The 27,425-nt window shown below is 46.2% G+C and overlaps 1 protein-coding gene across 1 annotated transcript in view; it reads right to left on the bottom strand.

The window, feature by feature from the left end:
* Positions 1 to 27,425, bottom strand: part of CDH1 (cadherin 1) — a 78,674-nt gene that overhangs the window by 27,295 nt on the left and 23,954 nt on the right. The window contains exon 3 of the mRNA XM_067718555.1: positions 1,231 to 1,454. Coding sequence (XP_067574656.1) covers positions 1,231 to 1,454 — 224 coding nt within the window. The remainder of the gene's footprint in view (positions 1 to 1,230; positions 1,455 to 27,425) is intronic.

The following is a 27,425-nucleotide window of genomic DNA, read 5'->3' as shown; positions in this document are numbered from 1 at the left end:
GGCTTCCATACACAGCTGCCCAGCAAGAACTTACCAGGCTGGACTTACATGAATGATGGAATTAATTGGAGACTTAAGTCAGGAAGCTATGTTAATTTAGTTCCCCACTTTTCTGGTCTGGCCAATTACACCAGGGAGAAAAATCAGATCTATCAGGACTATTAAATTCCTAGAATCTTAACAGTCTTCAGGGAGAAAGACAAGAGCCAGCCTGAAAGGCCTTGGCAGTTACAGTACTTCCACGCTCCCAACGCGATAGCGGGATACAACTAGAATGGCCCTCCAGAGAGACGTTTCAGTAGGCAGCACCATGGGAGCAGTTTAGAAACTGGCAAAGGCATTTGGCTTTGGTTAACAATTTCCCGAAACATTCTTGCCAAGAACCTGGGCAGACATGTATCCTTTCATTTGTGGCCAATGCACCCATCTGTCCACTCAATATTTACTGGGCTCCTGGTATGTGCCAGGCCCAAAGGCCAGGCACTGCAGATACAATGGGGAAGGATCTTGTGGAGATTACAGTCCAAACAGGCAAAAGCTTCCTGCTGATTCTTCCCCTTCTTTGCCAAGGCCCTCTCCACTAGAGACACGAACAGCAAAATGACCAGAGAACTGAACTCGTGTTCATTGTTCCTCTGGGAAGGGAATGAGAAGAACAGTTAACAATTACTGAGTACTTATCATACACCTACCATAGTTCCAGCAACTCACATGTAATAATTCATGTAGTCATTATTATCCCCGTTTACCTTATAAGGAAATTCAAGCACAGACAGATTAAATAACTCCCCCAAGTCTACTCGGGTAGTAAATAGAAGGGCTGGTACCCAATCCCAGACAGAATCCATGCCCTTACCCCCTATTCTACACTACCTGCAGAAATAAGGTAGTGTATCTTGCCATCCACCCAACAACAACAAAAAATCCACAGCAAGAACTAGTTCAGTTAGACCAATGGTTCTCAACTAGGGGCTATTTAGCACCCTTCCCCGCCCACCCCCAGGGGGCATTGGCAGTGTCTGGAGACAATTTTGGTTGTCACAACTGGCAGAGTGCTGCAAGCATCTAGCGGTTAAGACCAGGCATGCTGCTAAACATCACATAGTGCACAGGACACACCCACAGCAAGAAATTACCCAGCCCCAAATGTGAATAGTGCCAAGGCAGAGAAACCTGGATTAAGCAGCATACTAAAATAATAGTGAACTTCTAAGAAACACTCCAACGTACATGATGATGGTGGTGGTGATGGTGGTGCACTACTGCCTTCAGGGTCACTTTGGTGGAGAGCTTCCTGCGGGTGGAGTCCCAGGCATGGACAAGAAAACTCATCTCTGGATGATGAAGGTGTAAAGGCCGTTTGACTGTAACCACGCCATCTGTGCCCACTTTGAATCGGGTGTCATCAGAAACATAGACTGTCTTTGGTAGACCGGTGCATCCTTCAAAACTCACTGCAGGGTATAAATCACAGTGATTAGGAAACTGAGGAGATTAAAGAGCATTCCTTCACTAGAAATCGAACTTCATTCACCCACCAAAAGCCTGACTCACACAAAACAGGCACAAGTAAAACATACCATAGTCTGATGACAGAACAGCAAAGATATCAAAGTAGTGGAAGCCATCATTATGTCCTTCACAATTACAGGGCGACTTAATTGTGGTCCGATTCTTTTCTCATCTACCTGGAGACTGAAAACAGTAAGCTGTCTAGAAAGTAACTTCTGGGCTTCCCTGGTGGCGCAGTGGTTAAGAATTTGCCTGCCAATGTAGGGAACACGGGTTCGAGCCCTGGTCTGGGAAGATCCCACATGCCGCGGAGCAACTAAGCCCGTGAGGCACAACTACTGAGCCTGCGCGTCTAGAGCCTATACTCCGCAACAAGAGAAGCCACTACAATGAGAAGCCCGGGCACCGCGATGAAGAGTAGCCCCCCGCTCAACTAGAGAAAGCCCGCGCACAGAAACGAAAACTCAACACAGCCAAAAATAAATAAATAAATTTATTAAACAAAAAAAAAAGACTCCACCTTTAAAAAAAAAAGAAAAGAAAAGAAAGTAACTTCTCCTTTTCAATAACAAAAAAGGGCCTCTCCTTCAGATGGCTCTTGATGATATGAAAAATAACTGAGATAGAATATCTACCAAAAGTTTGAGACCTAGGTACGGTCTCAAACTAGTCCAAAAGTTTGAGACCTAGGTACGGTGAGATGCTGTGGATTAACTACATTTAAATAAACAGTTTACATTTCAGTAAACAGTGGCAGATAATAAGAGGGAGGCATCACAGCTACATGGTTAAGGGTGAGGACTTAGGCAAATTTTTTAACTTCTCTGAGCCTCAGTTCCTTCATCTTCAAAATGAGGGTAATTATGGTACTTACCCTCCCGCCCCCAAACATGGTCTTATTTTCCCTGGCAAGGGTGGGGCTCAAGTCCCAGCTCTGCTTATTAGCTCTGTGACCTTGGGCAAGTCATTGAATCTCTCCATGCCTCAGTCTACCCATCTGTAGAATGAAGTCATCGATAGCAACTACCTACTAGGCTTGTTTTAAGATACATAGAACATGGGGGTTCCCTGGCAATCCAGTGGTTAGGACTCCACACACGTGACGTGGCCAAAAAAAAGGAAAAAAAAAAGATACACAGAACAGTGCCTGGCACATAATAGACACTATTAAATAAAAATTTTAAAACAAACGTAGCTTTGGCTAATCATTTATTCAATTTTCCACAAAAGACATAGATAATTGTGATATTCATTAAGTACTGATTATATGCTTATTTTCCGAGGCATTGAGAGGTAATGCCTGCTTGCAATCTGAGGCCCAGTGGAGAAACTCATCACTGTCAGTTAAGGGAGACAATGAAGATTTCATAGGAAAGTCTTCTTCTACCTGAACATACAACACAGCAAGACAAATGCAAAAGACAGAAGAGAACTACTTGGGTGGGGGAACTTAGGATCAGTGGCTTAGAGACAAAACTATTTAAAGTTTTATAGTTATTAAAGTATTAAAACTTTAAAAGTATTAATACCCAATGCTGGAGAAGCTGTGGTGAAAAGTGTCTGCACTAAACATCAGAGTCCTAAAAGACTCATTCATTCAACAGGCTTCCATCAAACTATTTGTCAGAAACTGTGCTGGGCTCTAAGGATGAAAAAAATTCTGTGAACAAATAGACAAGGCACCTGCTCCCCTTGAGCTTACACTGTTGTGGAAGAGATGGACATGTAACAAAACCAAATCTCAGGTAGTGACAAATGCTAGATATAAAGGAATTAAAGAAGGTGATACAAGAGTGGCAGGGGAAGAGGAAGGTGTGAGGAGGGTGTAACTTATACTGGATGGTGAGCGCTGGCCTCTGTGAAGTTGGAGGCGTCTTAGTTGAGACCTAAGGAGCCAGCCTTGCAGAAACCTGGCTCAAGGGCCTTTCAGGCAGAAGGAACAGTTGATAAAACAGTTCTTTCTGGGAAACTCTCAAGTTGGCCTGTTCTCCTCCCTTTCAAATAATCGCCCCCTCATTCTTCCAGTGGGCGTTCGATTTTGTCCAAGAGATCTTTTACAAAAATTCCTACTTTTGTGCCAATTTTGCATGGCTAGACACCTTAAAATGCGTAAGGATCAGGTCTCTGCCAGAAAGCCCTAAAGCCAGTTATGATGTCTAGACTGCAGTTTTCATTTCTTCCACTAGGAGCCACCCTTGCAAACTTTTCTGAAACCGACAGCCCCACCCTTGCCAGCGAAAGTAAGACCATGTTTGGGGGCCGGAGGGGATATGTACCATGATTATCCCCAATTTGAAGATGAAGAAACTGAAGCTTGTGGGATCTTAGTTCCCCAACCAGGGATTGAACCCGGGCCCTCAGCAGTGAGAACGCAGAGTCTTAACCACTGGACCACCAGGGAATTCCCTTGCCATGTTCTTACTGAGTGGCCTTAAGCAAAATGCTTAACCTCTCTGGGCCTCAGTTTTCTCTACTGGATCCTGAAGGATTCCACCACTGAGTGAGCCCACCTCTTCCGGGTTTTGTGAGGATTAACCAAGACAGTGAATGTGATCACATTTTGAAAGTGAAAGAACAAAGCAAGTGGAAGGGGATGAGGATGATTTCTGTGCATTTGAGTAGACAAGCTAGAGGACAAGCATTTGCTAAACGAACAGATGAACCAAAAAATGACAACAGAAGCAAGAAGAAACACAAAATCCTTAAAGGATGGGCAGATACTACCCTTTAAATCTAAAACAGGAATTTCTTTTCAAACTAGCAAAACAAAATGTTTTTCCAATAACCTTCCCCCAACCCCACCCCAGCAGAAGTAATGGGGGCACCGGACTGTGTTGGGGGCTTGTCATATTAGCAGGTAACAAGAGCTGCCCTCATTTTTCACACTGAATTCCTTTTCCCAGCCAGCCCAAATCTGGGCAGTTGGGACAAGCATGATTGGACTTGCCAAGGGTGGTGGCCTGAAAAAATGAAAATGGTTTTGCAAATAACTTAATGCAAGGCTCTTAACCTGCTCTGGGGCATCTCGTCTGAATGGTGGTTAAGCTCCGCCCTTTGAGAAGTGACAGAAGTAGTGTGCCCATGACAGGCAGGCTCAACCTGAATTTCCAGGTGCTCATTATCTTTCTGTGCAACCTGAGCCTCTGGGCTGACAAACTAGAAATTATAGGAAAGACCAAGGGGATCTCCAGCTCCGGGAAGGCTCTGGGAAGCTTGCTTTCAACCCTGGCAAGGGCTAGGCAGCATCTCAGGGTACGGTGAACACTAATGCCAGCATGTAGGAGGAAACAAGAATGGCGAACTGTAGAAACCAGAGGATCAGTACATGGGAATTAGGTATATTTGAACATTTCTACAATAAAAAGTTAAACAAAAATAAAGCTAGCAAAGGATGAAGTATTCTTTAAGTCAGCTTGTCCTTTCCTAAACTTGTTATTTGGTCACTTGGTTTAGAAACCTAATCCCAGTGACGAGAGCCAAGAACCCAATGGCCATCTCTAAACGGGAAGATCTTTTCAACCCCATATCATCATTATCACCATCAAAAACTACACATTCAACTAACAGCTTCAACTACATTTTATTCACTATTTTCTTAATATTTAAACAAGTGACAACACTATGTGTCAGGCTCTCTTCTAAGCACTTTACAAATATTAACTCGTGTAATCCCAGAACACTTCAAGGTTGCTACCAGCAGCATCCCCTTTTTAGAGATGCAGAGACTGAGGCAGCTAGTTAAGTGGCAGAACGAGGATTGGGACCCAGGCAGTCTGAGAGTTCACATGCCTAACCATTCTTCCTCGTGCCTGTCTCTACAAGCCAGACCCTTGCCCTATGCTCTTTAAATCCAGTTTTCAGATTGAATCCCCCGCCCGCAGTCACCCTTAGGTATAGGCATCACCATCCCTATTTTCTTTGCCCTGAATTAAAGGTTAGTGGGAGGAGGGGCCGGGCTGTCGGATCCCAGAGTGAGTGTTCCTCACCACTGTTCCCATATGCAAAATGGGGATGGAATACTTATTATGGAGAAACAAAAATGAAAAAAGACATTCTAGAACAGCAGGAATTCTACACAGCAGGAGGTTAGCAGTAATTTGAGTGGAGGTGGAGGGAAGATTGAAAAAAGTACGATTGGAGGCAGTTTTTTGAAACGTGCTTTCCTTAAATGTTTTTGTATTATGTGGTGTTTTACAATTACAGTAAATAACTTTTTAAAACGACAAAAGTTAAGCGACTTAAAAAGTATCTTTAACGCACTGTGACTCTTTTATGTAGCTTTAATCTACTACTTCTTCACTCTGCAAGAGATGACTGAAGTTCAAAGAAAAATTAACTCCAAGTCCACGAAAAGCTCTTTGGTCCTGGGGCAGGCTCTGAGCGCTCAGCAACATTCTTTGCTTGGAATTGCCATTGTGCCACGAACAGTCCTGCTTGAAGGATCCCGTTTCTTCTCCCACCCCCACCCAGCTGGAATGTGAGTGGGTAGGATCAAGACAGTCTCCTAAGCCTCCATATATTTCAGGGAGATAGAAGGACGGGGCCTGCTATCAAAGCCAGCTAACCATAGTTGAGTTATCTGGTAATGAGTGGGATAACCCAGTCTCTTAGAAGCAACTACTTGAAAGCAGTGTTTTCCCCACACCACACACAAAGGGGTACCTTATGGCTTGTCTCCCACTCCTCAGAAGGCATTTCCCATAGCTAACACCAAAGAAAACTGCATTTACCTTTGTTTCAAGGACCGTTGGACCTCGGTGTTGGAAGAGAAAATTACACACACAACCTCGAGGGCAAGATCAGAGAGCCTTCTGAGGCTCCTGGAGGTCCCGGGGCCACACTGCCATTGTGTACCCCCAAATCAAGGGCTTTGATTTCTAACTTAAATACTCAAGATAAAGGACAAGAAGTCTAAGTTGATGGATGAAAGGCACCCTGAGGAGACAGACGTGTGTCATCTAGCTGGGCAGGAGTCCCTTCTCGCCAGTAAGCAGCAGTGTTTGTAACTCCAGCCACAAAGCCACAGTTCTCCACGGGTACCACCTCCTAGAGAATTTCTTTCTAGGTTCCATTTTCTTTGATGGCACTGGACGATTTTAGAATGTCTCCCTTTGGTGGGTGTCCACAAATTTACTAACCATTCCAAGTTTAATGGGCACCCACGCTCAGCAGAAAAATAATTTTATGTTTAAAAAATGGGAGGGAAAGGATGATGAGGTCTCCCGTTTGTCCACACTCGGGGGATGTTGAAGAGATTCAAGATGCACTAGGAAGACTATCTTCTTAGCCCTGATAAGTCTCCAGTTATGTGTGTCCATTTGCTACTGAGAATTATGGACAGTAACACAACCTGACAGCCTGACTAGACACAGCGGCGGCCCTGGGGGATAGACTCCAGCAGCCCTAGCTTCTAAACGAGGAAGCAGTCTCAGAAGCCTCAGTGAAGAGACTTGGCCAAGCCACACAGCTATGAAGTGGCAAAGCCTGTGGTCTGATGCCCCATCAGGACTTAACCACCAGGCAGCCTGGCTCTTGGTTTGATAAACCATTTGCGAGACTAGTTGCTAGCTGAGTGGCCACAGGGAAGTTAGTTTACACAACAGAATGGGACAGGTGGAGAGTAACCAGAATAAAAATAGCCAAGTTTCCCTGACCCCATCTTCCCCTGACACACACTCACTCCCTCCCTCTCTCTCTGAATGAATGCGGCACCTTGGAAATCCAGTTCCAGGGCCTCAGAAAAACGTAAGGACAGTCAGACAGCCAAGCAAAGGAGGAAGTTTTAAACTTTAGATTCAAGAATGTTCCCCCTTAGGCCACCACGTTACATAAGCTGAAATAAATCAGAGTTCCACTGATCAGCCAACTTAACTCCCAGACACTTCTGGGGAAGTTGAGCAGCTCAGAATATCACATTGTGCAAGCACAACTTGCAGGTGTGTCCACAGAGCCTGTGCACTGTGCTCCCAGGGTGTCCTCAGCTGGGCACCCGCACCCCATCAAATTGCCCTTGTAGACCGGCAGCTCCCATGGGATCCCAGGGATGAGAAGTTTACTTTCATGAAGCTTATTGAGTTCTTTCTCCCAGCCTCCCAGCATGTCCTTGCCCAGAACAAATGATAAGTGGGCTACATCTTCATTTAACTCACACCCTAAAAACAGATGTCAACAACGGGCGCTGCCTGGGTGGGACGCAAGGACCAAAGTCTCCTCCACTTCTGTTTCCATCAAAACAGACTGGGGTGGGGCTTCCCTGGGGGCACAGTGGTTAAGAATCTGCCTGCCAATGCAGGGGACACGGGTTCGGGTTCGAGCCCTGTTCCGGGAAGATCCCACATGCCACAGAGCAACTAAGCCCGTGCGCCACACTACTGAGCCTGCGTTCTAGAGCCTGCGTGCCACAACTACTGAGCCCACATGCCACAACAAATGAAGCCCGCGTGCCTAGAGCCCGTGCTCCACAACAAGAGAAGCCGCCACAATGAGAAGCCCACATACTGCAACGAAGAGTAGCCCCCGCTCACCACAACTAGAGAAAGCCCACGCGCAGCAACGAAGACCCAACGCAGCCAAAAATAATAAATAAATAAATAAAAATAACTAAATTAAAAAACACTGGGGTGGGGCTTCCCTGGTGGCGCAGTGGTTGGGAGCCCGCCTGCCGATGCAGGGGACACGGGTTCATGCCCCGGTCCGGGAAGATCCCACATGCCGCGGAGCGGCTGGGCCCGTGAGCCGTGGCCGCTGAGCCTGCGCGTCCGGAACCTGTGCTCTGCAACGGGAGAGGCCACAACAGTGAGAGGCCCGCATACAGCAAAAAAAAAAAACCAAAAAAACCAGAAAAAAACACTGTGGTGGAGAGGGGGGCATCAGTGCGCGGAGAAAACAGTGAGGTTGCAGATGAAGGACAAATTAGCCCAGGCCCCTGCAAGGGGGAGCCCACAGGATGAAGGGGTGATCCGTCACCCTGGATTCTTCCCCCTTTGTCTTAAGGTTACTCATGCTGCCTGGGTCACTGCGGCAGCGCCTGTTTGCTCCCATTTCGTGTTTCTGCTTGGGCTAGCACTGTTTTAGTTCTCAGACAGCAAACACCATGGATGTCGATTGTAATCAGCCCCATGAAAAATGTCATAAATGGCACTTCCACAGTTGGTTAACAGCCAGTGCAAATACTTTTATGGTTTTACATCTGTGTGAACGGGGTCATACTGAGTTAAGGTCACATCCCAGCTTCGCTTCTTAGGTGCCACTGTAGGCAAGTTACTTTGACTTCCCTTGAGCATCATTTTCCCCATTCTGTAAAAGGAGACATCCTCATTTCCTTCAAGGGACTGATTCGAGGATTCTTTCTTCAACAAATATTTACAGAGCCCTTACTCATTGCCAAGAATCATTCTAAGGCCTGGGAAATACAGCAGTGAACAAAGCACAGTTCTGCCCTCGTGGGGCTTACATTCCAATGGGGAAGAGATAATTAACAAATAAATTATTAAGTGTCAGGGACTTCCCTGGTGGTCCAGTGGTTAAGACTCCACACTTCCAGTGCAAGGGGTGCAGGTTCGATCCCTGGTTGGGGAAGTAAGATCCCACATGCCCTGTGGCACAGCCAAAAAAAAAAAAAAAAATTATTAAGTGTCAGTAATGAAAAGTGTTAACAGAGAAAAATAAGCAGGTAAGGGGGTTCCAAGGCTCTGTGCAGCAGCAGGGCTGGAGGGGGCAATTTAATAAAGGGCATTTAGGGAAGGCCTCAAAAAGAGGCATTTGAAGAGACGGTCCCAGCTTCTGGCTGCGTGCCAGGGCAAGGGACTGAGCCACATGGCAGCGTGGGGCAGCAAGGAGCAGAGTGCCGTGGCCTGCTCGGCACCGCACACCCTCTCGTGCTGGGCCCCATTCTGGTGCTGAAGACCCAGGCGTGAACACAACAGGTAGTGATCCCTGCACTCCTGGGGCTCACATTCTAGTGGAATGAGAGTAACACCAGCATGTGGGTCCCACTCAGGCCTGGGAGGGGTGCAGGCTCCTGTCCTTCCAGTCTAGAAGGGCTAGAGGGTCTCCCCAGTCCCCTTCCCCTCCTTCAGATCAAGGCCAGAAAAGAGTTCAGTTTTAAATCCTTTGCCTCTCCAGGCCTCTCCTGGATGGTTCAGAAATGAGCCCACTGATAAAACCTCACTCTGTTTAATCTCAATATTCCTGCCTCAGTGGGGGTCTGGTGGCTCCGCTGGAGAAGAAGGGGCGGCTTCTCTGCTCAAATCCGAGACCAACGGCTTGGCTTCAGTTTTCCAGAGTGGAGGCTAACTGCCAAGGAGCCTCACCTCCATTCACTTAAAAAAGGGAGGCAGGGGAAGCAAGTGAATACCACCACCTGCCTGCTGCAGAGGTGGACAGGGACCTCTTCACCGTCACAGGGAGCGAAGCTGGTTTGGTTTCATCAAAAAGAACAAGAAGCCCTCTGGCTTACACACTAAATTGGAAGAGTTTTATTATCCCTGCGCTGTGTGTTAAATACACAAACACCCCACCCACCTGAAAAAAGGTGATAATTGATCATTCCCACCGACTGCAACCCAGCAAACATTCCTGTGGCCAGGTTGGGCAACTCCAGGAACTGTTTGCTTATTGATTAGAAAGAAAAGCCTCCCTTCCACACCACAGATACTGCCCATTTTTCCTTTCTGGTGAGTTCCCCAAGGCCAGGGAGGGCCCTTCTCCCTCCCCCTCCTGCTGGCCCCTCACTTCAGGACTGGGTCCTAGGCCCCAGTGCACCGGAAAGGGCTCTCCAGGTTTCGGTTGTCCACTTGTGAAATAAAGCACTTTGACCAAAATACCTCTAACCTCATCTCCATCCAGGGTCTAGTGTAATGTGCCCTGCCCTGCACAGAGACTCTCCTGGGGAGCTTTTTAAAAATAACCAGGCCTGGGCCATGCCTCAGGCTAACTGTTCTCCAAGGCTGGCAAAGCCCCAGCATGGGTATGTTTTAAACCTTCCCCCAGGCGCTTGGAGCACCCAGTGGGTGGAGAATGATCCTACAAAGGCTTCCCTAGGAGAGGCAAGAGGCAAAATAACTTATCATAACAACCAACGAGGGAAGTGTCACTCCCTCGGGTTTATCAGTAAAGTCTCAGAGATATTAAGTGACTCTCCCAAGGTCACACGGCAATGACCGGCAGATCTGGCTGGTCCGAAGACCCACAGTCGGAACCCCTGCATTGTCCTGATTCTCCTCGGCCTGGTCTGGTCTTATGGGTTTCAAGGCCTCTTTCTTTCCCCACCTGTCTCTCTTACAGTAGGATGCAAGCACACTCAGTGATTTCACTTCCATTTACTGTGGGCTGTTGGATGCTAACGTGATAGGAAAAAACACACTCATCACATTCCTTAGTCACTTCTTATCAGGGTGCTTTTGTTACCCACATCTTTTTTTCCCCCAAACCTTAGTCTTTTCTTTCAAATTTCAAAAGCAGTACCTTGCATATATTAGAGGGAAAAAAGTGACAAAACACAGATGACATAGCATTATTCATTACAGCCAAAGAGTGGAAACAAACCGAATGTCCAACTGAAGAACAAACAAAATGTGGTATATCCATACAACAGAATATTACTCTGCAATAAAAAGAAATTAATTACTGCTACAAGTTGCACCACGGATGAACGTTGAAAACATTATGCTAAGAGAAAGAAGCCAGTCACAAAAGACCACGTACTGTATGGTTCAATTTATATGAAATATCCAGGATAGACAAATCTATGACTGAAAAATAGATTCTTGGTTGCCTAGGGCTGGGGGGTGGGAAGGGGGAGAGCCAGGGGGTGGCAGGTAAGGGCAAGGGATCTCTTTCTGGTATGATTAAAATGTTCTAAAATTGTCTGTGGTAGCACAACTCTGTGAATATATCGAAAAGCCATTGAACCCTACACTTATTTTTATTTATTTATTTATTATTATTTTTAATGAGGATGCAGCCCGGCAACAAGTGGCACCAAGAAGCATTCTTTTTTTTTTCCTTTTTTCTTTTGTTTTGGCATCTCATTTTATTTATTTTTATTTTTTTATACAGCAGGTTCTTATTAGTTATCTATTTCATACATATTAGTGTATATATGCCAATCCCAATCTCCCAATTCATCCCACCACCACCACCCCACACTGCCTTCCCCCCTTGGTGTCCATACATTTGTTCTCTACATCTGTGTCTCTATTTCTGCCTTGCAAACTGGTTCATCTGTACCAGTTTTCTAGATTCCACATATATGCGTTAATATATGGTATTTGTTTTTCTCTTTCTGACTTACTTTACTCTGTATGACAGTCTCTAGGTCCATCCACGTGTCTACAAATGACCCAATTTCATTCCTTTTTATAGCTGAGTAATATTCCATTGTATATATGTACCACATCTTCTTTATTCATTCATCTGTCGATGGGCAATTAGGTTGCTTCCATGACCTGGCTATTGTAAATAGTGCTGCAGTTAACACTGGCGTGCACGTGTCTTTTTGAATTATGGTTTTCTCTGGGTATATGCCCAGTAGTGGGATTGCTGGGTCATATGGTAGTTCTATTTTTAGTTTTTTAAGGAACCTCCATACTGCTCTCCATAGTGGCTGTATCAATTTACGTTCCCACCAACAGTGCAAGAGGGTTCCCTTTTCTCCACACCCTCTCCAGCATTTGTTGCTTGTAGATTTTCTGATGATGCCCATTCTAACTGGTGTGAGGTGATACCTCATTGCAGTTTTGATTTCCATTTCTCTAATAATTAGGGATGTTGAGCAGCTTTTCATGTGCCTCTTGGCCATCTGTATGTCTTCTTTGGAGAAATGTCTATTCAGGTCTTCTGCTCATTTTTTGATTGGGTTGTTTTTTTAATACTGAGCTGCATGAGCTGTTTATATATTTTGGAGATTAATCCTTTGTCTGTTGATTCGTTTGCAAATGTTTTCTCCCATTCTGAGGGTTGTCTTTTTGTCTTGTTTATAGTTTCTTTTGCTGTGCAAAAGCTTTTAAGTTTCATTAAGTCCCATTTGTTTATTTTTGTTTTATTTCCATCACTCTAGGAGGTGGGTCAAAAAAGATCTTGCTGCGATTTATGTCAAAGAGTGTTCTTCCTATGTTTTCCTCTAGCAGTTTTATAGTGTCCAGTCTTACATTTAGGTCTTGAATCTATTTTGAGTTTTTTTTTGTGTGCGTGGTGTTAGGGAGTGTTCTAATTTCATTCTTTTCCATGTAGCTGTCCAGTTTTCCCAGCACCACTTATTGAAGAGACTGTCTTTTCTCCACTGTATATCCTTGCCTCCTTTGTCATAGGTTAGTTGACCATAGGTGTATGGGTTTATCTCTGGGCTTTCTATCCTTTTTCATTGATCTATATTTCTGTTTTTGTGCCAGTACCATATTGTCTTGATTACTGTAGCTTTGTAGTATAGTCTGAAGTCAGGGAGTCTGATTCCTCCAGCTCTGTTTTTTTTCCCTCAAGATTGCTTTGGCTGAATCCTACACTTTAAATGGGTATAATGTGTGATGTGTGAATTATATCTCAAAACTATTACCAAAAAATTAAAAAAGAGAGAAATAAAAAAAGAAAAAGAAGAGCCAAAAGCACAAAGCACTCATGGTCCCAACCACACAGAGAAGCCACTGTCAATGCTTCAGATCCTGGTCCACCCCTTTCCTGATTCGCTTACTTCCCCTAATCTGCACCCCACAATATCTTCTGCTTTTCTAAAATTAGGGTATGAACACTACTATACTTTTAAAGATCTTCTTTCCCAATTTTCTTCTTTCTCCCCATTTTCCCATCAAAAAAAATTCCAACTATATAGTTATTAGGATAGGTAAAATATGGTATAGCTACTCAGCAATAAAAGGGAACAAAAGGGACTTCCCTGGTGGTGCAGTGGTTAAGAATCCACCTGCCAATGCAAGGGACACGGGTTTGAGCCCTGTTCCGGGAAGATCCCACATGCCACAGAGCAACTGAGCCTGTGCACCACAACTACTAAGCCTGCGCTCTAGAACCCGCAAGCCACAGCTACTGAAGCCTGTGCGCCTAGAGCCCGTGCTCCACAACAAGAGAAGCCACCGCAATGAGAAGCCCGCACACTGCAATAAAGAGTAGCCCCGGCTCTCCGCAACTAGAGAAAGCCCGTGCGTAGCAACAAAGACCCAGCACAGCCATAAATAAATACATAAATAAATACATAAATAAATAAATAAATAATTTTTTTTAAAGGGAACAAAATACAATAGCATAGATAAACCTTAAAGGCATTATGCTAAGTTAAAGAAAATGACAAAAGTCTGCAAAAGACTATCAGTCCTGGAGATAGGATTTAGTTTGTCTGGGGCAGGGCCCAGGCCTGGGTATTTTTAAAAAGCACACAAAAGACATATTCCATTTATATGAAAATTCTAGAAAACTAGAGACAGTAAGCAGATCAGTGGTTGCCTGGAGCTGGGGCGGGTGTGGGCTTGATTGCCAACAGGCACAAGGGAACTTGGGAGGTGATAAAAGCATTCTAAAACTGGGTTGTGGCAACGGCCTCACAGCTGTGTACATTTATAAAAATCATCTGCCTGTATGCTTGCAATGGGTAAACTGTATGGTATGTAAATTACATCTCAATGAATCTGTAAAAAATAAAGTAGTTGCTAAGCTTTCCTTTGAGGAGGACTCCATGAGTCTAAGTCCCAGGGTTCAAAAAAGACTCAATCCATTCACCTAATAACGCAAGGTCAGAGTTATGAAAAAGTGGAGAGGGAAAAGACAGGCCATAAATAATTCTTAATTAACAATAAGTAGAAGAGTAAATATTCAATCTAATGATAGTCATTACGTGCGGGCATTATGCTGAGCACCTCAGAAACACTGACTCCTAAATTGCTATGAAGCCGGTGGGGTTTTTTTAATCCCCTTGATCCTGATGAGCCCCTGAGGCCCAGAAAGCCTTGAGTCACTTGCTCAAGGTCAGAGAGCCAGTCTCTGAAGTTAAAGTCACACACCCAGGACCAGCCAAGGCTGGTTGATCCACTAGGCTAAAACTGTTCTGCCTTGCTGACCTAAATGGGAAGGAAATCTAAAAAAGAGGGGATGTACATATACGTGTAACTGATTCATTTTGCTGTACAGCAGAAACTAACAGAACATCATAAAGCAACTATACTCTAATAAAAATTAATTTTAAAATAGATAAATGATTAAAATAAATAAATAAAAATAAATAAAACTGTTCTGGCTTGAGGGAGGAGAGAGGCTCCAGGGGAAGTTGAGAGCAAGGTGAGATGGGTACAAACCCACGCTGGGCACAAAGGTAGGTTGCTGAAACCAGAGGGTGACTCTCTGTACAAGAATATAACCTAGATAGAAGCACGCATCAATCTGGGCGCAGTATTTCCTGAGCACTGGATGACACGGAAACGCACTGACACCGGCTGTGGAAACACAGGAAGCCGGCGTGGAGCTTCGAATTTTGAATCATTCATTAACTCATGAACAAGGTCTGGAAACCTCTTCTCCAACACAAAGAACGAATATGAGGCTTGCACCATTTCCAACTGTGGGCTGTGCTGGAAAAGCTTGGGCCCTCTGCCTCTGACATTTGGAACACAACCCCTCAAACGGACCCAAAGAACAGCTGGACGCCAAGGCTGCACAAGTTAGGCATTTCCCACAGAGTCTCCAGGTCACATGCATTGGCAGATGACTCCAAAACAAGTGCTCTCTTGTCCGAGAGCGCTTACAAGAGGAGGCTTTCTCTTTTTCGATGGAGGCTAGCATCATTTTGCATCATCAAGAACAAATAAGCATTGATGGGAAAGGCAGTTGCTTCCAAGAGTGTTAGCTAAATAAATCTGCTCAACTGGCTCTAAAGGTAAACGCTCAGCGCCCCACGCCCACCACCGTGGACAGGCTCCTGGGAAAGAAATCCCACAACCAACCCGGCATCCCTCCGAGTCCCGGGAAAAAGCAGAAGCTTCTCAGACTGGCGTGCTCACTCCAAGAACTCCAAGTAGGCAAGACAACAAAAGAAGAAAAGAAAATTACATGAAGACCACCGGCCCACGGGTCCCAGGTACAAGCAGGTGCTGCACAGAGCCAGAGTCACGGGGTAACTCTCGTAAGACGTTGGGGTACACTTGCTGCCACAAGGACCTGTGGCACCTGTCCCAGCAGCGGTTCTCAAGCTTTATTTTTCTGGTTGCAATTCTTACAAGACTCTGTGGTTTCCCTACCCGGCTTCATCCCATTTTCCAATCAAAAATTGGAAACTTGCACACATGCAAAATGACATATGTACAAGGTTATTCAAAAAGGCACTGTTTGTAGTAGCAAAAATTGGGAGGGAGACAACCCAAGCATCCATCAAGAGAGGATTAGTTAAATCAACTATAGAATTCCCTTACAATGAAATACTATGTGGCTGTAAAACAAATGAGAAGGCTCTTGATGCACTGCATGAATGAACTTTAAGACATTAAAGTGATAAAAGCAAGGTGCAAAGTAGTGCACGGGGATAAGAACACATGTTCACCTTTGCTTGTATTTGCATAAAGAAACTTTGGAAGAAACCAATAACTGAGATTACAGCTCTGGGGTAGGTGCTGCTGTTGGACCAAAAGAGGACGGGGGAGAGTAGAACTTTTCATTGTATGATTTTTTATATTGGTTGATTTTCTAGCCATGAACATATTATCCATTCAAAAAGTTAAAAAAAACAAAGAAAAAAACCTCAGAGGGACCAATTGCTTACTGTTTACTCTGTAGGAAAACATAAATTTCTGCAAATGCTCAGAGGACTTGTCCCCAAGGGACCGCGACCCCCCTGAGAATCCTAGCAACCCAAATGCATAGGGAGGGGGCCATGTGAGTGGTGGGAAAGAGGGGGGATGACCCACATGTGACTGGAGAAGGAAGAGGTGCTACGGGGGAGCTCTGGTCAGCTGATCTAGGAAGAAGAACCAAGTCAGGTGACAGATTCTCTCTGGGGTTTGTCAGGAAGACGAGGGCTCAGGCAAGTCCCTTTCATTCATTCTGGGTTAGTTTTCTCATCCGTGACGCAGAGGTTGAACTGTAAGATGTGGGGCTCAAAGGCCTTCTTGAACAGCGTGGCTACTAGAACCAGTATGACTTTTTTTTGGAGGGCATCCTGACCATGTGTATAGATTTCACCTGCTTATTATTCCCTCATCCAGCAAAGCCCACCTCCAGGACCTCAGCCCACAGATGGACTCACACCTGTGTACGAGGGCAGATGTACAAGGAGCCTCACTACAGTGGCAAAAGAGAGAAACAGCATCAACAGAGGCCTGGTGAAATAAACAATGGGCATCCACTGAATAGAAAACAGTGCAGAAATTTAAAAGAACGAGGTAGCCACCAAAAAGAATCGAGTAAATCTACATGTAATAATATGTGAGGAACTTGTCTCTAAAAAGAAAGGCAAAAAGCAAAATGGGATGGAGAATGTGCTTAGAACATCTTCCAAAGGATGCAAGAAACTGGTACCACTGGTTGTCTCAGGAGGTGAGCTGCTGGTGGAGTGAGTAAACAGTGGGAGGTGCACTTGCTTTTATGTCCCTTTGTACCACTGGAATTGCTTCATGTTTGTTTTCCCACCTTCACATAAACAGACATTTTTCTTTTCTTTGAACTGAAGGAGGGATGGTGTTTGGTTGACTGACTTCAACAGGTAAGCCCTGCACTCGGGTTCCCCAAACCCCTAATGCCGACTTCAGTTGCATTATCAGAAATAAGACACCCAGGATATGGGAGGCTATCTGGTCCTGTTCTGTTCGATTCTATTTGTGGTTTGCTAAGTACACTCTCAGGGTTACAATCTAATGGTCTAAATGACGAATGCTGTTTGTTTTTGTTTTTGTTTTTCCCCCAAGAGTCATGCTTTAAGAGGGACATTGACCCATGGAACTGGTCCAGAGGCAAAGGGGCAAGGAGGGTAAGTTGCAGAGTGAGGGACAGACGGGGAGAAGAGACAGACTGGTCCTCAAGATGTACAGGGCTGAGTCGTTCTAGAAGGGTCGGTGACAAAGGCACCAGAGGGCAAGATAAGGGCCAGTAGAGAGTAGAATTAGTGAGGCCACCTGAGAGGAGAAGGAAATGTCTTTGCTGACCCCAAACACAGAAGGAGGCTGCCAGCCTCCCCAATGTTCCCTCTCACATACACATGGCTTCATCGGGTGTCACCCCTGTACAGCCCTGAGGTTCAGTGTATCAGATTGGAGTCTAGATAGATCTGGATTTTAATTTCATCTATGCCTCTAGCCATGTGACTTCAGGAAAATTAAACCTTGAGTCTCAGCTTCCTCTTTCTAAAGAATGGTCCCCGCACACCACAGGATCTTTGGGCAAGGTAAGTGTTCTCATCAATCACTCAGCCAGAGCCTCCTTTGTGGTTGTTCATATTATAGATTTTTGGAACTACAAACTTCTGCAGCCGTCTCTGAGGTCACCCTGCCAGAGAGACAAGGCCATCAAGGTGGTGCAGACCCTGGGGCGCACTCAGTAAACCAAACTCCTATAAGTGCCTCCCTCTGGCCCCATCCACACCCCTGATGACCTGCCACTCCTGCTTTTGGATGTAGTGGCCCCTTGCCTGTGGACAGGCTCTAAACTTGGGGAGGTCAATCTGCTCCCATCCTCCTGACCAACCTTTTGGGTCCAGAGGAGCAGCATCTGCCCCTTCGCAGGCAACTGGAAACCTCTCTGTGGCCATGAAAGGAAGTTTCCCACATTACTGTTCTGCTCTGCCTGACCCCCTCCCTGAGGACTTAGCAGTGAGCACCTCTGACTTGAGCCAAGGTTCCAGGTATGGAAATGGACGTCAGAGAAGGCAGGAGTCCCTGGAATTGAGTAAAGATGTGGAGACCTACGAGATGCTCTGTGGTCTTTGATAGTTTCTCAGAGGCCTGAGATCCTCAAACAGAAGCCCTGGACTAGACATGCTTAGGGCTTAACATCGTAGGTGCTGTGAGGCAGGAGGAAGGAATGAAGGGGCTCAACTGAGGCCACAATGACTGGTTGCTTCCAATGCCTCCCAACCCCAACCCTCTGAACACCAGCTGACAAATCACTCCAAACCTCTGGCTAGCACAGTTAAGTGCTGTGACTAATAAAAACAAAGCATATGTGACAGGTGGCGGGCAGAAGGGTCAAAATGGGGCATGAGAGAAGAACATGGACACAGCAGAGCACCCAACCCATTTTTCCCCATAGACACACTTCATCTCTTGACACCTGGACTATTGCAGTAGCCTCCTAATGTCTTCCCAATTCTGGCCCAGGTTCCCATAGCTGCTTCTCTGCATAGAAGTCCCGGTGAGCCTGTTAAAATCTCGGGTAGATCATGACATGCCTCTGCTCTACTCACAGCCCTCCAGAGATGACCCTCTCTCCTTTCCTTCACTCAAAGGTCATCCCACTGCCTCCACTCCCCCTCCTTATCCTTCTTCCCTGCTTCTTTTACTTGGTATATCCTCCCAAGAGAACATAAGTTCCATGAGGGCAGGGGTTTTGCCTGCCCCCGCAATGTCGTGTTCACCCCTGTATATCTACCCCATCTATAGCACTGCCGAGCACTTAATAGGTTCTCAATAAATGTTTACTGAACGAATAAATGGTACCTTTGTCTCCCTCAAACATCCAGCCAGATCCCAAGGAGGCCCCAGATGGCTCCAAAGCCAATCAGAGAGCAGGCCCTTCAGATGAACCCTGAAGACATGGACCAGCAGAGGTGAACGCACTTTGCAGAGGCCATGGTAGCGGGCCAGGAATGGCTGGGAATTGAGAGCTTTCAATCAATTCAGTTTAGATGCTGACTAAGGGACCTGTGGTCAGCCCCCAACAGAAGAGAGGAAAGGATGCTCATGAGCCAGAAATACCCACATAACTTCATGAGTCCTTGCAGGCAGGCTAGGATGACACATCAGCCTAATGATTTCACACTCATGGTTCCCAGCAAGTGATCAAGCATGAGAAGCATCATGGAGAATCTCGGTCAGTCCTCACAACCCTGGGAGGCAGGTACTGTGGCCCCATTTTACAGGTAAATAAACCTAAAACAAGGTTTACACAGGTGAAGTGACTTGCCCAAGGTAACACAGCCAAGCAAACAGGCAGAGCTGGAAATTGAAGTCAGGCCAGCTGAACCCTAAAGCCTGTCACCTAAACCTCCACCTTGCCCTGCCCCTCTGATCTGTTCTGTCAGTGTGTCTCCTCCCTGGTTGTCTCTGCCTTTTCTTGCCGGGCAATAAGTCACCAGAAGGGAGTGTCGGGTTGCAGATGGGAGCAGTTTGTTCCCGAGACAGCCACTGGGCATCTCATTAAGACCCGCAGTGCAGGTGGAAGGCTAAAGTGCTGACAGGCAGGCAGTGTGCCGACAGCTGAAAAGGCCCATTTAGACGAGGTCTTTGGGGAATTTCAGCGGCACAGGAACTGGCTCTAAGAGCTGCAAATAAAGCTGGCTCAACACCCTGGCTGGTAACAGGGCTCGCTGGCCCTGGCAAAATCTGAGGAGTCACCTGGCCATCCCCAAAGGCCTTAATTTGCTTAAATAAGAGCACCCTTAAATTAGGGTGTTAATTCCCAGAGAACTTCCTGCTTTCTAACATAAAGGAGTTAGGGCTAGGCACGCCAGGCAAGGGGAAAAAAACCCTCCCTCCTCAGTCAATTCCACAGGAGAACTGTGCAGTAACTAAACCCCTTACAACAGGGCAAACACATGCCACTGATGCCAGCTTGAATACTTTCCTCTCTCATTCTTAATGTGCCATTTCTGCTGACTGGGCAGGAGATTGGACCAGTCAGGCTACAGCTTGGTCTTTTAAACACCCTTTGAAGCCCTTAGCTTAGGCTCATCTGGAAAGCCCGCCTGCCTGCCCTTTGATTACACAATACATCAAACTTATCTGGGCATCCATTTTCTTCGGCAGGTAGGTGGCTATGGCTTCCTGGAATCCCTTCTGTTTATGAGAAGCCTGCAAACCAAGCTTCTTCAGATAGCAGGGGCTGTGCAGATTCACCCAGCAGCTTGAGGGTGTTGACTAACAGCTCAGAGCAGGAGCCCTCCTCCCGCAAAGAGCTTCTGTTTCACCAATGATCTTATTTTCTCCCCCTTGGCATTTTCTCAAACTGAGATATAATTCCCATAAAATTCACCCATTCAAAGTGTTCAATTTCAGTGGGTTTTAGTTATTCCCTATGTTGTGCAACCATCATTATTTAATTCTAGAACATTTCCATCATCCCAAAAAGAAGACGTGCCCATCAGCAGTCAGCTCCCATTCCTCTCCTTTTCCCCTGGCCCCTGGTAACCACTCATCTATTTTCCATCCCTATGGATTTGCCTCTTCTGGACATTTCATGTGGATAGAATCATACAGCATGTGGCCTTTTGTGTCCGGCTTCTTTCACTTAGCATGATGCTTTCAAGTTCATCCATATTATAGGGTGTATTAGCATTTCATTCCTTTTTGTGACTGACTAGTATTCCATTGTGTGGATATACCACATCTTGTTTCCCCAGTTACTGGTAGATGAACATTTGGGTTGTTTTCACTTTTTGGCTACTACAAATAATGCAATGAACATTTGTGTACAAGTATTTGTGTGGACATATGTTTTCCAGGCTCTTGAGTATATACCTAGAAGTGGAATTGCTAGATTATACGGTAACTATGTTCAACTTTTTGATTAACTGTCAGACGGTTTTCCACAGTGGCTGCACAATTTAACATTCCCACCAGCAGTGTATGAGGGTCCTAATTCTTCCATATCCTTGCCAACACCTGTCATTTTCTGTTTTTTAATTATAGCCATCCTAATGAGTGTGGAGTGTTATCTTACTGTGACTTTGCTAATGACCTGTCTTTTTAAATTTATTTTTTACTGAAGTATAGTTGAATAAAATGACTTTGGGGGGGGGTGGCCAGTGCCACGCAGCTTGTGGGATCTTAAGTTTCACAACCAGGGATCCAATCAGTGCCCTCGGAAGTGAAAGCGCAGAGTCCTAACCAATGGACTGCCAGAGAATTCCTGCTAATGACCTTCCGAGGAAACATGTCACCTCCCCCAGAATATTACCACCTAACAAATACTACTTTGAAGGCAACCCCGGCTCAAGCCTTTGGTGGTGATGGTAGTAGTAGTAATAATACTAATACTAATAACAACAACAGCTACTACTACTGCTACTACTATTACTACTGACACTTTCTATAGCACATACTATGTGGCCAGGCTCATTTTACTAGACATTGAATCTTCACAATAACTGTATGATCTGAGTACTATTATTTTCTCCATCTGACAGGTGGGAAAATTGAGGCGTGGGGGTTGCGCAACTTGCTCAAGGTCACATAGCTTGCAAGTTACTGGTTTGAACCTGGAATCTGGGCATGAGCACTGTGGCCCCAGAGCTCTGGAGCGCCGTGCTTTCACAGGTTGTTTTCTGGCACAGAGTTTGTTGAGAAAGCCTGGAGGTAGCACAGGGAGCACACTATCAGCATACCTGAACACCACCCTAAATAAGCCCAGGGTAATTCTGCAGCTCCAGTTATACTATATACACCAACATCACATCTATGACAGGCAGGGCTATCAACATAGGATGTGGGGGACTTCCCTGGTGGCGCAGTGGTTAAGAATCCACCTGCCAATGCAGGGGACACGGGTTCGAGCCCTGGTCCGGGAAGATCCCACATGCCACGGAGCAACTAACTAAGCCTGTGCGCCACAACTGCTGAGCCTGTGCTCTAGAGCCCGCAAGCCACAACTACTGAGCCCTCGTGCCACAACTACTGAAGCCCGTGTGCCTAGAGCCCGTGCTCCGCAACAAGAGAATCCATCACAATGGGAAACCCACGTACCGCAATGAAGAGCAGCCCCTGCTCGCCGCAACTAAAGAAAGCCCGTGCAGCAACGAAGACCCAATGCAGCCATAAATAAACAAAAATAAAGTTCCCTTTAAAAAAAACCCCAAAAACACAGGATGTGGGACCGAATAATGGTAACGAGTGGCAACTCAGAAGGCAGACACACCTGGACTGAGGTTTCAGCTCGACTACCCAGACCTCCAGCTGAAGTGAAGTCTTCTACCCTCCCCCAGTTCCTCATCCACAAGATGGGTATAACGGCAATCTCTAAATCAGAGGACTGTAGTGAGGATGAAGTGAGGAAGTACATGAAAGAGACCAGCGGGCTAGCTGACATACATGCCTGGCGGACTCAGATTTTACACACAGGTTGTTTTGCTAAAAACCATGCATAACTCAAAAAGTGCCAAGTTTTCCCTTAAAAGTAGATGTGAAGGATTCCTATACTTTAAAAGTTGCATATAGGGCTTCCCTGGTGGCGCAGTGGTTGAGAGTCCCCCTGCCGATGCAGGGGACACGGGTTCGTGCCCCGGTCTGGGAAGATCCCACATGCTGTGGAGCGGCTAGGCCTGTGAGCCATGGCCGCTGAGCCTGTGCTCCGCAACGGGAGAGGCCACAACAGTGAGAGGCCCGCGTACTGGAGGGAAAAAAAAAAAAAAAAAAGTTGCATATAAAATGAGACTTTACTGTGCAGGAAATTCCCTGGTGGTCCAGTGGTTAGGACTCCATACTTCCACTGCCAGGGGCCCAGGTTCAATCCCTGCTCGGGGAACTGGGATCCCACAAGCTGTGCAGCGCAGCCACAAAAAAGATTATAAAATGAGACTTTATTATGCAAAATATTACAGTGCAGTTTCAAGCTTGAATGATTCAAATTCACAGAACATGAGTGCCATGTACAAGGGCTAGAACCGAACTCTTCGTGTTTATCAGGCATCAAGTAAGCACTGAGTCTCCTGTTCATGTTCAGGAGATGGAGATCGTAATTATGCAAAAGAGCAGAAGTTTATGAACTGCACTTGTTACCTGCTACTGTATGAAAAGAAACGTAAGCACTTCCCTGGTGGCACAGTGGTTAAGAATCTGCCTGCCAATGCAGAGGACACGGGTTTGAGCCTTGGTCCGGGAAGAGCCCACATGCCGCGGAGCAACTAAGCCCGTGCGCCACAACTACTGAGCCTGTGCTCTAGAGCCCACGCACTGCAACTACTGAAGCCCACGTGCCTAGAGCCCGTGCTCCGCAACAAGAGAAGCCACCACAATGAGAAGCCTGCGCACCACAACAAAGAGTAGCCCCCGCTCACCACAACTAGAGAAAGCCCACGCACAGCAACGAAGACCCAACGCAGCCAAAAAAAACTTCAAACGTTAAAAAAAAAAAAAAAAGAAATGTAAAATAGCTCTATCGAGGGACTTTTTATGACTTTCACTGCTAAATTCCCCCACTTTTGGGGTCTGTGTAAGACAGGTGAAAAGTAGAAAGGGGGATGTAAAGCTAAAGTGTCAGGAGTGAGAGCACTGGAAAATGCTTATACCTGAGCTTATACCATCTTGACACTGAAGTCTAGTTTCAGGGTCTATTAAATCATAACCCTTTGTTCCTTTTGAAAGCAACCTGCTGACACCATCAGCTCTGTTTACCCCTACAAGCTTCAGACCTGGAAATGCCAGCTATGCTTTATTACAAGGGAGGGAAATATAATAAGTCTTTTTAAATTACAAACTTGAATTCCATGTGTGGCCTGTGTGTACGTGGATATAGCTTACATGAAACTCGTGTGCTTATCAACACAAAAACAGAACCTTCCAACCCACACCTCCTGGCATCCAGCAGATGCTTCAAGTTCTACTCCAAAGCTGGGGAACAAAAGGAGGCCAGCAGGCTCTGGCTGGAAGACAAGAAGCCACCTTTCTTCTCACAATTCCCTGCTGTGTACACAGGGGCGGCTGTGATCACTGGAGCCAATGCTTTAAATGGCTTGCGTGTAAGATTCTATAATAAATAAGAGACATTCTTGAGATACTTGGGGATATTCGAATCTGGAGTAGATGCTTAGATGATATTGTAAGTTTTCTTTGTTGTGATAATGCTTCAAAAGGAGAACGCCCTTACTCTCAGGAGATGCAGGCTAAAGTATTTAGTGGTGAAATGTCTGTAACATACTTTCAAGTGGCTCACAGTGTTGATTATAAAATGAGGGTATTCAGGTGTCCGCTGTACTATTTCTCAAGTTTTATGTATATTTAACGTTTTTAACAAGTTAAGGTTCTGGGGAGGTGGGCGAAGATTCTATAATAAGAACGAACCAAACTAACTGACCATGTACTTATTGAAAATGTATTCAGGACTGATTGATATTCAGCTATCTGCAGTGACGCAGACGTGACAATGGTTCAAAAGCTGAAAGAGCCCCCTGTCAGTTGGTGTGGAGCCTCTGCCCTGAGCCTCCTGGGGGCTCCCCCCATCCCCACCCTCTAGCTGCTGCTCAGGACCCTGGGACCTGCTTGAGCACCAAACTGCAGGTGTTCCCTTCGATCACAAAGGGTCCATGCTGCCTGGGTCATCACTAAACATTTCAAAACATCAGTTCTGCATCTTCTTAACTACTGGCCATTCACATAGACCATTCTTTCTCCTTATTAAGGTTCCAGAATCTCTCCTCCTGGCCAACCCTGTCAACATAACTTGCTTCCCAGGAATGAGGACAGGAGAGCCCTGGGGCGTAGAGGTTAAGTGAGGAGGCGGACCTGAGTTTAAATCTCAGCTCTGTGCCACCTCTCAGCTATATAACCCTGTGGCCAGTTGCTTTACTTTTCCAAGACTTGGTTTACCTCCTTGCAAAACAGAGATAACAGTCAGTTCTTCTCTAATGCTGGTTTTGAAAATGCAGTGTTTTTGCAACATGAATGATTTATTAGAGAACAATTTGAGCATAACTCAAATTTCAAATTTGCTCATGTGCGTGATTTTGTCTGCGAGAAGCACTACGTGAACGCAGAAAAGTGTGCTCAGCTCAAGCGGAGGAATGCACAAAACACACGTAACTTCCTACTACCTCAGTTCCTGGCGTGGTATATGCCACACCCATTCCATCTGGGGTTACAACTTTCCATTTCCTTACAAATTATCCTCCTTCCACAGTGACTCACAAGATGCAACCCTTCAGACTTAACACCCATAAGCAGACTGTTTTTTTTTCTAAAGTGTATCACAATGGGGACTTCCCTGGCGGTCCAGTGGTTAAGGGTCCAAGCGTCCACTGCAGGGGGCATGGGTTGGATCCCTGGTCCAGGAACTAAGGTCCCTCATGCCGCATGGTACGGCCAAAATAAATACATAAAGTATCACAATGAAGTTTCTGAGTGATGTGTCCCTAGCCACTTCCCCACAAGCTCTGGGGTTTTTTTTTTTTGGTTTTTTTTGTGGTACGCAGGCCTCTCACTGTTGTGGCCTCTCCCGCTGTGGAGCACAGGCTCCGGACGCGCAGGCTCAGCGGCCATGGCTCACGGGCCCAGCTGCTCTGCGGCATGTGGGATCTTCCCGGACCGGGACACGAACCCGTGTCCCCTGCATCGGCAGGCGGACTCTCAACCACTGCGCCACCAGGGAAGCCCCAAGCTCTGGTTTTTACTGGGTGATTTTGCATAGCGTGGCGATTTTTAAGAAGGCCTCTGTCACTTTACAGGGGAGCTAAGTGTGGTTCCTACCTCCCAGAGCGTGGTGAAGTCTACACAAGGCTTATGCAGGGAGAGGTTAGCCCAGTTCTGGGCACACTGTAAGCACTCAGTCAATGCTGGTCCCTCACTCTGAATGCAGACAGAGCCTGGTGCATAAAAGATGCTCAGTAAACACTTACTGAACTTTCCTTGAGAGGTCTGTGGCTTACTAATCTTAGTGGACTAGTTAAAGAGACTTATCCTTCTCTATATTAGTGGACTAATTAAAGAGACACATCCTCCTCTCTTAAGAGGTTAGGAGGGGCAGCCATTGTCAAACTGTAAATTTGAGATGGGGCTTTAGAGAGCTGATGGAGCCCTGTCCTTCATGCCTGGCAAGAGGAGGATAAGAGCTGTGAAAGACAGTGACCTGTGCGCAAGGAGTCCAGGACTACTGGCCACCACGGGGCAATACAGGGCCACAGTAGGGTATTAAGTGGTTAAGAGCCCAGGTGAGAGGTCAGATGACCCGAGTTCAATCCAATCTTCACCCCTTATCAACTACGCCACCTCAGGCACGTAATGTCACCTCCTGCCTCTCTCTCACCTGTAGAACAGAGATGTTGATGGCCCCTACTTCCTAAGGGGGTGGGATGATTCAGCACGTTAATCCATGTAAAGCCCTTAGCACTGTGTCAGACCCAGCAGGAAAGTTCAATGAATGTTAGCTGCTACTTCAGAGCTAGGAAAAAATGAGATGCTGGGGCAGGGAGCCGTATGTACGAACAAGCAGCAAGGGGAGGTCTGATTCAGGTGGAACTGAAAGGCAGGATACTGTGGACAGCAACTCATTTCTATCAACCGTCCACCCCAAATTCCTTCTGACACAGAGCCCACAACCAGCTAAGCCATGTTCACTGAACAAACTTAATGGTCTGCTCTCCTGCTCATCATTTCCAAAAGAAACAGACAGAGCCTCCTCCGGCTGAGGGCAAAGGTTCCCTGATTAACCAGAAGGATGCGTCAGCCGAATGGACTGGTTCACATCACTTCATCTGGGTGGAAGCTGATGCGCAGGCATTTCTCTGTCCTTCAGAAGAGACCGTCTGGACCAGAGACAAGATCTGGCCTCCTCCTGCCCCTCTAGTGTCGTCCCCCACCTGTCACCGCACCCCCACACCCACCAGGCCCTCGCCACGCTGGCCTCTCCGTCCTCCAGCACACTGCACCCTCCAGCCTCAGGCGCTTGGCCCTTGCTGTTTCCTTTCCTTGGGATTCTCTTCCTGCTCTTCCACAACATCATCCTTCCCACCACTACACACCACACACACTTCCCTGTGACCACTTGTCTGAACCACTCTTAGCTAG

The sequence above is a fragment of the Pseudorca crassidens genome, chromosome 20 (assembly GCF_039906515.1).
Source record: "Pseudorca crassidens isolate mPseCra1 chromosome 20, mPseCra1.hap1, whole genome shotgun sequence".
Taxonomy (NCBI): Eukaryota; Metazoa; Chordata; class Mammalia; order Artiodactyla; family Delphinidae; genus Pseudorca; species Pseudorca crassidens.
This window is presented reverse-complemented; position numbering and strand designations above follow the sequence as displayed.